The 11,001-nt window shown below is 47.4% G+C and overlaps 1 protein-coding gene across 1 annotated transcript; it reads right to left on the minus strand.

Annotated features, from left to right (window-relative positions):
• Nucleotides 1-11: 11 nt before the first annotated feature.
• ankrd37.S (ankyrin repeat domain 37 S homeolog) lies at nt 12-3,482 on the minus strand. The gene is made up of 5 exons (XM_018243188.2): nt 3,271-3,482; nt 1,566-1,718; nt 945-1,036; nt 644-855; nt 12-194 (listed from the first exon to the last, which is right to left on the minus strand). The coding sequence occupies exons 1-5, from the start codon at nt 3,292-3,294 to the stop codon at nt 184-186; spliced, it is 492 nt and encodes a 163-aa protein (XP_018098677.1). The 5' UTR covers nt 3,295-3,482; the 3' UTR covers nt 12-183.
• Between the last annotated feature and the right edge of the window lie 7,519 nt (nt 3,483-11,001).

Consider the following 11,001-nt stretch of genomic DNA (forward strand, 5'->3'; position numbering starts at 1 on the left):
AAGACACATGGTTAGCAAAAGAGATTTATTAAAATAAAAAAAAATATCTTATATAAGCAATGCTTTTACTATATACATGTTCTTTCCACAAGAAAGGCCATTGTCCAGCTTAATGTAAGCCATCATGTGACTGGAGAAGAATCATTGCCGATAGAAGGGGCTGATCAACTCCAATTAATGTGACTAGACAAAACCTGTTGATAGAACACACGTTCCTGTTATAAACCAATTCTTTGGACTGTAAATGAAGGACATTTAATGAATCTGTAGTTAAACAGTTTGAGAACATCATCAGGTAAGAACAAACTGTAAAGATTTGGTGCAAAGCATTTCTGCCAGTAAATAGTTAGCTTTAGGATGAGTGCACAGCAAACCACAAACAATATTATAGGAAAATTTTTTACAGCTGGCTAGAAAATACTGTTTTAATACGGGTGCCTGTAGAAGATACATGTGGAGGTGCACACAATTTTAGGGCTGAGATACACAATGCAGCCCTGTTTGAGAAATTATCAGTTACAATAAAGCAAAGTCTTTATTTTTACAAGACGACACTAACCGATAAATACACAATATGAAGGTGTGGCAGCAATTCACTGTGTTAATATTGTCTAGCTGTAGAGTGGAATTCAAATTTACTCACCATCAGAGCGCCGCCTCTTTCCATGAGAAATTGACTGATAACATTGCCCTCTTTTGACTCCAGCGGCCGTCTCCTTCAGATCATTCAGCGATGACTGCGCTCTGGAAAATGTGTCTTGCGTAAGCTTCACTGTAGCTAGATACCTTGCACAATCTAAAAACCCACCGAACAAAGCCACTTCTTCTGCCGTATGCCCGTCTTTGTTACACATACTGTAGGAAAGTGCACAACAGAATGGGTCAGAAGAAATCCCCATGGGATTAACCCAATTTTAAGATGCTACATGCAAATCTCTGCTTACTCTATTCTGGCATCGCTAGCGACCAGCAGGCTGAGACACTCCATGCTTCCGGAGCGAGCAGCTTTATGAATAAGAGCTTCTCCAAAGCAGTCCTGTGGAAGATGGAAAAGACTGGTTACATATGGATTCCCCTTTGCAGTGGCGAATATTTACTAATGCAAGCGACTTACTATCATAAATTATTCATGTTGACACTTCAGAATTTATTTTCATGCTTTCAGTGAATTTCTACTTTCCATTATTACGGTTTTTACTTCAATATACTGTAACATTTAATGCAAAAAAAGCTTCAAAAAGGACAGCTTTTCCGTTAGAACACGTGTATTGTAAGGAAAAAGAAAGAATCACCCCTAATGTTGCACTTTCACACCTAGTAGTCTATAATTTCCTTTAAATGTTAAAACTTGATATTATTGTATCTGCGATTGTATTGCTGCAAATGAGCCCACCAGCTTGTACCTATAGAACCCTCCCCAATCACACCCCCAGGCTCTATATGAAAGATAAAATAGATACATTATACAACATGCACCTACTTTATTTATTTTTAGAAATTAGCATAAAGATAGTGTCATTTATTTGGACTTTTTCTGGCAATGAGGGTGGAACAGGACTACTTACCTGCTGATTTACATTGACTCCATTTTGCAGCTGCCAAAGCAGGAAAAAAGCCTGTCCTCCACCTGCTGCTAGATGTGCAGGGGACTGTCCCATTGTGTCGCCGGGGGAGTTCACATCACCACCACACTCCATCAGTGCACTTAGGCCGTCACACTAAAGAACCAGAGCATTGATATTACTTGTTTGACAGGGCACCCAGAATCAAGTCAATGTGGTGTATAGTCAGGTCCGGACTGAGAATTAAAATAGGCCCTGGCATTTCAGGTACACAGAGGCCCAATCAGCCCATACAGAGGCCCAAACAGGCCCCACCAGCCCGCTAAATACTGACTTTCTATGGGACCTCATAGCAGCCCCTCTGGCATTTGCCAGAACCCACACATTGCCAGTCCGGGCCTGTGTATAGTTATACTTCCACTTCGGGACTATCCAGCCTGTGGCCTTCCAGCGGTTGTTAATCTAAAGCTTGTAAATGGCAAAGGGCTTAACAGTCTATAAAAAGGCTTGGCCTCTGGCACTGAACCAATGCTTATCCATCAGATGATTCTTTTTAATTACAGATCAATAATGACTGGCAGGGTGCAGGTCTATGTGAATATTAGGCATGGCATGCCCTGCAGTACCAGGGTTGGCGGGTTTCCAGTCAAATTGGGCTACTAATTTAAAGCCCAGGTGGGTTTTGAAAGTACAAACTAGCCATGGTACAGATTTGGGCTACTTTTTGGGCTTTCGGCTGGTTTGTAGTTTGGAAACCAGCCAAAGTTTATCTTGCCCTAATGTGCCAAGCCTGTTTCCCAGTGCATGTTGGGTAATGTCGTTTTTGCTTAATTTGCCAACTGTCAAGTTTAAGACTACAATACCCATGATGCAATGGGAGTGACTTGTGCAGGTACCATTTAGGCTCTTTACCCCAGTCTCCCATCCCTCTTAAGCATTCTCACATTTTTCGTGACTTTCCTCAATTTGACAATTGGGGCAAAAATCTACTGGCCACCAAAATGTCTAGAGGTTGCCCCGTAATACCAATAGTGTATATGTATTAGGGCTTTATTGGGCCCGTATACCTCCTGGACCCCCTTTGTAGTTACGCCCTAGTGACGGGTGAATTTGTCCCATTTCGCTTCATGGAAAAATTTTCAAATCGTTGAAAATATTAAAAAAAAAAAAAAAAAAACTTTTTTCACAATATTTATTCATTTTTTTTTTTTAGACTTTTTTTCATTGGACATATTGTGCTATTTTTGGGTTACTTTTGAAGTGCCTCTTGGCTCTTGTTTTGTAGCCGACTTTGGCTGGTTTTGAAAATTAGACCTGGGCAACCCTGTGCAGTACGGAGAGAGGGCCCCAGTCTCTGCTGCTGAATACAGAACAGCTGAATGATTAGGAACACATTATGGGACTAGACTTGCCCACTAGTCACCGCTGAAGGGATAGTAGCCCAATAGGCACAGACTGGTTACATGATGAGAAAGACTAGTGCAGGTGTATGTTGTTGTTGTTGTTGTTGGTCTCTGTGCTGCTAATAACACATCTCAATAACAGATCTGAGAGAGAACCTGCTACATATCAATATGATACATTGGAAAGCTGCTTTAAATTTGTTTTAGGTTGATGTCTCATGTGAAGCAGCAAATAAACACACACACAGGTTATCCAAGTCTGCTGTTCCGTTGCTATAGTTAGGGAGGCCGCCCAATACACTCACCTCGGAGTCGCACAGCTGCAGCATCTTCTGTAACTGGAGATGTCCCGACTTTGCTTGTGTCTTCTAATCGTCCGACAGGCGCCCCGCTCCACACAGGCTCGGCAACCACAACCAGCGTGACTGCTCCACCTCGGTCAAGAGCGGGTTCTTCTGAGAGAAAGCTGCCGGGTTCAGCGCTAAAGTATTCTGGGCAAACTCCGAGCCCCGCCCAGCTGCACGTACTCAAACAAGCTGCACGTGTAGCTTCAACATCTGTCAACCCATTAGAGGAATCGGCGATTGGTTGGCGTCTGCCGGTAGACCCGCCTTAGGGTGGCCTGATTGGCTTGTTCCTGATAGAGGGCGTGTCTCTTCGGATGCTCCGTGTTGTGGTCACGTAAGCAGTTTTTGGCGCTGCCGGCTGACATGGAGGTTGTGGGGAGAAGTCACGTAGTCGTGTGCGGCTGTCAATGCCAGTGTGCAATGAATGGGGAGGGGGGAAGGGCGCATGCGGCTGCTCGCAGGATGGAGTGTGCACGTAACAGGGAGAAGCTGAGTAACAAGGAAACTGCTTCTCTCCTATTATCTCAGGCGCATTCAGCCTTATTAGCGGCGCTGCTGCCTGTGCTGAGGTTTGTCACGTTCTCTGCTGTTGGCTGTGCTGCTGCGATGGGCAGATGTTCTGTGCACGTTCCACATTCTTCACTCATCACAAAGCTGCATCAGGCTGACTTCAAGTGCATTGCCACCTGGCCAGTAAAAATGATGGTTGATCCCAATGTTATTCATAGGGAAAAAAGATAAATATATAGGAAGGCCGGTAATTTTTTCCCAGAATAGGTGACAACCCTACGACCGGAGCCTATAGATTGGCTGTTCAATCGCTATTGCAACTTATAAACCCTCATTTGTACATCATTGAGCCAAGGGCTGCCAGTAGTGAGCCTAGCCAATAACTAGAAGTCAGTAGCCCCCAGCCAGAGCCTATAGACTGGGGGCCATACAATCGCCATTGTAACTTCTAAACCCTCAATTGTATATCATTGATCCAAGCAGTGTTGGACTGTCCCACCAGCATACCAGGAAAACTCCCGGTAGGCCCAGGTGTCGGTGGGCCTCTTGCTTCTAAACATTTAGCCTATTTAGTGGTCATTCCCTATTTCTTTATGGGAGAAAATGCTTAATAATGTAAGAATATAGTAAGCACATATAAAAGACTAGAAGAATAAAGAGGTTGAGTGAGGAGAGGAGTAATAATAGTTTGGAAAGTGGGCCCACGGTCTAAAGTTTTCTGGTGTGCCCCTGGCATCCCATTCCCACACTGGAGCCAAGGATTGCCACCAGTAGTGAGCCTAGCCACATAACTACAGGTCAGTCAGTCAGTAACCCCAACCAGAGCCTATAGAGTGGCACCGGGGGCTAAACAATCGCCATTGCAACTTCTAAACCCTCGTTTGTATATCATTGAGCCAAGGGCTTCCAGCCGTGAGCCTAGCCACATAACTAGAGGTCAGTCAGTCAGTACCTCACAGGCCCCCATTTACCTTCAGAGGCCGCCAGCAGCTGCAGGGTCTGCTTCCTCAATCAGTTATACCCCTGGATTCTGTAACGGGCCCGAAGGCACAGGAATAGTGTAGACCAAAGAGGAGACCAGACCAGGTTCGAGGTACAAGAGGGTTTATCCAAAGAATCGTCAAAATACAGGCAAAAAGGTCAGACCAGGCAGAAGACAAGCGGAATCGTAAGACAGGCAGGAATCGGTACACAAGTAATCAATATAGTAAATAACACCCAGGAACACAGTAACAGGAACCTATAGTTGGGCAAGGAGTGGAAGGGGAAGAGAGTTTAAATAGTCCCAGGGTTGGCGCCAATTTTTGACGCGCTTGCGTCAGACGCAGACGCCAGCGTCCCCACGCTGACGCCTTGACGCCGGCGCCCGATTCTGACGCCGGCGTCCGTTCCGTCGCCGACAACCAATCCCGGAATGGGAGGGAGGTGAGGTCATAGACCTGTGTCCAGCAAGAGCCATGTGGTGAGGTAGGCGGTCGCCATCTTGGACGCCATCTTGGACGCCATCTTGAGAAGCCGAGGTAGATTCCATTACAGTACCCCCCTCCTTAGGGGGGGCCTCAGGACCACCGAGACTAGGGGAGAGAGGGAATAATTTATGGAATCTACGAACCAAGATGGGCGCATGGACATCTGAGCTCCTGACCCAGGAGCACTCCTCGGGACCGAACCCCTTCCATTCGATGAGATATTGAAGAGTGCCCCTGGAAAGACGAGAGTCCAAAATCTTCTTAACCTCGAATTCCTGGTGACCATCAAGCAGGACTGGAGCTGGGGGAGAAGAAGAAGAGGAAGAAGATACAGCAGGTTTGAGAAGAGAAACATGGAAAGCATTTGGGATCCGCATCTCAGGAGGGAGTTGAAGACGAACCGCCACCGGATTGATGACTTCAATGACAGGAAAGGGACCGATGAATCTGGGACCAAGCTTGGGGGTCGGAATCTTCAGGCGGATGTTACGGGTGGAAAGCCAAACTTTGTCACCAGGAGCATAGGGTGGAGCGGAAATCCTCTTCTTGTCGGCAGACCTCTTCTGGACCTGGGAGCTCTTCAGCAGATTAGAAGAAACAGCAGCCCAAATAGCCATCATGTGGGCAGCCTGATCGTTGGCGGCAGGGACATTGGTGAGGAGAAGATCCTGAGGGAATGCCAATGGATTCTGACCGTATACACAGAAAAAAGGGGATTGATGTGAGGAAGAATGGAAGGCGTTGTTATGGGCAAACTCAGCCCAGGGAAGGAGATCCGACCAATCGTCCTGGCACAGGGAGACATGGCAGCGAAGAAACTGTTCTAATGCCTGGTTCACTCTTTCAACGGCTCCATTCGACTGTGGGTGATAAGCAGAAGAAAATTGCAAGGAAATGTTGAGAGCTTTGCACAGGGATCTCCAGAATCTAGAGACGAATTGTGAGCCTCGGTCAGAGACGATCTCGGCAGGAAAGCCATGGAGACGAAAAATGTGTTGGATGAACAGCTTGGAAAGTTCAGGAGCAGAGGGGAGTTTATGGAGGGGAATGAAATGAGCCATCTTGCTGAACCTGTCAACGACAACCCATATGACAGTGTGACCGGAGGAAACAGGCAGATCCACAATAAAATCCATGGCAAGATGAGTCCAGGGACGAGATGGAATGGGTAAAGGAAGAAGAAGTCCTTTGGGGGAGAATGTCCAGATTTGGAAGTGGCACAGATGGTACAAGAAGAAATGAAGTTTTTGACGTCCTTTCTCATGGATGGCCACCACACCAGGCGAGAAAGGAGTTCGGTAGTCTTTTCCACTCCGGGATGGCCGGCCTGTTTAGAACTGTGAGCCTGAGAAAGAAGAGACTGACGACAATCAGGAGGAACAAATGCAACCCCAGGAGGAATATTGTCAGGAGCCGAAATTTGAGCAGAAAGGATCTGTGAGGCCAAGGAGGGAAATAGAGCAGCAACGATCTTGGAGGGAGGTACAATGGGTTCAGGATCTTCGGAACAGGGAACTTCAGGAACAAAACTTCTTGACAAGGCATCAGCTTTTCTATTTCTAGAGCCAGGACGAAAAGTGATAATGAAGTTAAAACGGGAAAAGAACAATGACCATCTGGCTTGTCGGGGATTCAGGCGTTTGAGGGATTGGATAAATTCAAGGTTTTTATGGTCTGTAAAGATGGTCACGGGGATGGAGGATCCTTCCAATAAATGTCTCCACTCCTCCAGGGCGAGCTTCACTGCCAATAACTCACGATTCCCCACATCGTAGTTCTGCTCGGGGGAAGAAAATTTCTTAGAGAAGAATGCACAGGGGTGTAACTTCCCATCCGAGGATGATCTCTGTGATAAGACAGCTCCAGCTCCCACATCTGAGGCGTCGACTTCGAGGAAAAAAGGAAGAAGAAGCTCGGGGTGTCTGAGAATAGGTGCAGAAGAAAAGGCAGTTTTCAAGGATTCAAAGGCGTCCAAGGCTGGAGGAGGCCAGTGCTGTGGTTTACCCCCCTTGCGGATAAGGGCCAGGATGGGAGAGATCTTGGAAGAAAAACCTTTAATAAATTGTCTGTAGTAATTGGCAAAGACAATAAACCTCTGGATAGCCTTAACACTTGTGGGGAGGGGCCAATCAAGAATTGCCGAGACCTTGGCTGGATCCATCTTGAAACCCTGCTGGGAGATGATGTACCCGAGAAAAGGGATGGAGGATACTTCAAAGGAGCACTTTTCAAATTTGGCGAAGAGACTATTTTTTCTTAGGCGAAGAAGAACTTCCTTCACTTGGGAGCGATGCTCGTGGAGATCTTTGGAAAAGATAAGAATGTCATCCAGATAGACGACAACGCTTTGTCCCAACAAGTCTCTGAATATATCATTAACAAACTCCTGGAAGACCGCTGGGGCGTTACAGAGTCCAAAGGGCATGACTAGGTATTCGTAATGCCCGTCTCGGGTATTGAAGGCGGTCTTCCATTCATCCCCCTTACGAATTCTAATGAGGTTATAGGCACCCCGAAGATCCAGCTTGGTGAAGATCTTGGCCCCTCTTAGTTGATCGAAGAGTTCGGAGATTAGGGGGAGAGGGTAACGGTTTTTAATGGTGATCTTGTTTAACCCCCTATAATCGATGCATGGTCTCAGACCTCCGTCTTTTTTTTCAACAAAGAAAAATCCGGCACCAGCAGGAGAAGAAGAAGGGCGAATGAAGCCTCTTTGGAGATTCTCCTGAATGTAGGTCTTCATGGCGGCCGTCTCAGAGGGGGAGAGAGGATAGGTGCGACCCCGGGGAGGCATGGAACCAGGAAGAAGTTCGATCGGACAGTCATAGGGTCGGTGGGGAGGAAGAGTCTCTGCAGAGCCCTTATTGAAGACATCGGTAAAATCTTGATAGGCGGATGGAAGGGAAAAATTGGAAGACACAGAAGACACTTTGATAAGAGGTACGGCAGGCAAACAGTTCTGAAGGCAATAGGGACTCCAGCGGGAGATTTGCATGGATGACCAGTCAATGACTGGGTTATGAGTGCACAGCCAGGGGAGCCCCAGAACGAGTGGAGTTGAAGGGCAGTCAATGAGTAGAAAGGCCAATCTCTCCAGATGCATGGTGCCCACTCTTAGAGAAAGTTCAGCGGTGGTTTGAGAGATAATGGCCGAAGACAGAGGGCGGTCATCAATAGCCAATACTCGCAGAGGAGAAGCCAAGGGTTGTAGGGGAACCGCATGACGAACAGCAAATCCTCTGTCCATAAAATTTCCAGCAGCACCAGAGTCCAGGAACGCTTGCACTGGGATTTTCTGGGAACCGAATTGGATCTGTGCCGGAAGAAGAAAGCGCTGAATAGAGGGTTGGGGAGGATAACAAACACCACCCAGATAGGTCTCCCCAAACCTACCTAGGTGCTGGCGTTTCCCGGCTTCACCGGACACTCATGGGCGAAGTGCGATTTACCCCCACAATACAGGCATAGACCAGCAGCCCTTCTCCGTAGCTTCTCCTGTTCAGAGAGACGAGCCCGTCCTATCTGCATGGGTTCCTCAGAAGATGGAGCAGAGGAAGCAGAAGCCGCAGGAGTAGGAGAGGGAGAAGCAGTAGCGGGTTGAAGAGTAGGGGTCTCTGGAAGCGGGGAGTCAGTGTGGATTGGAACCGGGGATACTTCTTCGAACGCTCTCTGTTGAGCTCGACTTGAAATTCCCTCTGTCGGGTGTCAACCTTTACGGCCAGCGCCACCAGATCCTCCCACCGAGAAGGAATTTCCCGGGAGACCAGGTCGTTTTTGATACGCATGGCTAGGCCGTTGTAGAAGGCGGCATGGTATCCATCATTGTTCCAGGTGGTCTCCGCCACTAGTGTGCGGAACTCGATTGCGTACTCAGGAACAGAGCGAGTGCCTTGCTGGATCTGGAACAAGCGAGCCGAGGATGACATAGCTCGACCAGGGGCATCGAAAACGACCCGTAGTTCACGGATGAAGGCCCTGGCGTTGTCAATCAGAGGGTCCCTCTTCTCCCACAAAGGTGATGCCCACTCCAAAGCCTTCCCCTGCAGGCGAGCAATGATATACCCCACTTTAGCCTGTTCGGATGCAAACTGACCTGGCAGCAGGGCGAACTGGATCTCGCACTGGTTGATGAAACCTCTGCATGCATCAGGGTCGCCGCTGTAGAGGGGAGGCGCAGGAATGCGAGGCTCCGAGGGTTGGAGTGGGCTTGCAGGAACGGCCACAGGGACCGGGGCCACAGGTGATAATGCCGACAGTTTGTCCAGGATAGCTTCTAGAGCCTGACCGAAGTGCGACTGCTGGGCTTCGTATGACTGCATGCGGGAAGCCAAACCGCGGATGGCGCCACCGACATCAGGTGGAGCTGGAGTCTCCTCCAAAGGGTCCATGGCCCAACTATACTGTAACGGGCCCGAAGGCACAGGAATAGTGTAGACCAAAGAGGAGACCAGACCAGGTTCGAGGTACAAGAGGGTTTATCCAAAGAATCGTCAAAATACAGGCAAAAAGGTCAGACCAGGCAGAAGACAAGCGGAATCGTAAGACAGGCAGGAATCGGTACACAAGTAATCAATATAGTAAATAACACCCAGGAACACAGTAACAGGAACCTATAGTTGGGCAAGGAGTGGAAGGGGAAGAGAGTTTAAATAGTCCCAGGGTTGGCGCCAATTTTTGACGCGCTTGCGTCAGACGCAGACGCCAGCGTCCCCACGCTGACGCCTTGACGCCGGCGCCCGATTCTGACGCCGGCGTCCGTTCCGTCGCCGACAACCAATCCCGGAATGGGAGGGAGGTGAGGTCATAGACCTGTGTCCAGCAAGAGCCATGTGGTGAGGTAGGCGGTCGCCATCTTGGACGCCATCTTGGACGCCATCTTGAGAAGCCGAGGTAGATTCCATTACAGATTCAAAATGAGTTCAGCTGAAGCAAAAGGATTGGCTGAGCCTTTATGTGAAACTGATATTATTTAAAAAAAAAAAAAAAAGTGACCCGAGCCAGTTTGTACAGCATCAATAGAAGAAAAATATAATTCTAAGCAACTTTATAATATATATTTATTAAAGGGGAACTCTGGCTTCCAAACCAAAATTGAATAAATAGGCCCACATATCATAGAAACTCCTAATATACCCATCACAGTTAGCTTTCTTCAAAAAGTATAAATAAATGCCATTTTCTATGCTGAAACCCAACTGTTCGACAGTTCTTCTCTTTCTGCATCATTTGACATCCTGGCAGGGAAGGAGGGACTAAACACTGATGTTACAAATTGTAACAACTTCTGCACAGCTTACTGACAGCATGCAGGAACTACATAACCCACAATGCATTGCACTATGATGTTCCTTTCCTTATTGAAATCACGTGTGCAGGGAATTGTGGGGTTTGGAGGATGCAGGGTAAGGAAAGATGGCTGTTGATACAAAGTAACAGTAGTCAGCCAGCTCAGCAAAGTAGTCAGAAAGGAGAGCAGGGGGCTAGGCTTAGGGAACTGTTCCAAACCATTAATCATGAAAATCATGAAAAGTTGCTTGAAATTATATTTACTTTTCAAAAAGCTTAAGTTATGCTTGTGTGGAGTTTTTTGTGGTTGACATTCCCTTTAACATATTGGCACCAAAGGGCTCATGTCTAGGGTACCAATACAGTAAATTAAAATCATATGAAAAAATTCCCCCTGTCCAGGGGCAGATTAATGCCTAGGGCA

This window comes from Xenopus laevis, chromosome 1S, assembly GCF_017654675.1.
Source record: "Xenopus laevis strain J_2021 chromosome 1S, Xenopus_laevis_v10.1, whole genome shotgun sequence".
NCBI classification, from domain to species: Eukaryota; Metazoa; Chordata; class Amphibia; order Anura; family Pipidae; genus Xenopus; species Xenopus laevis.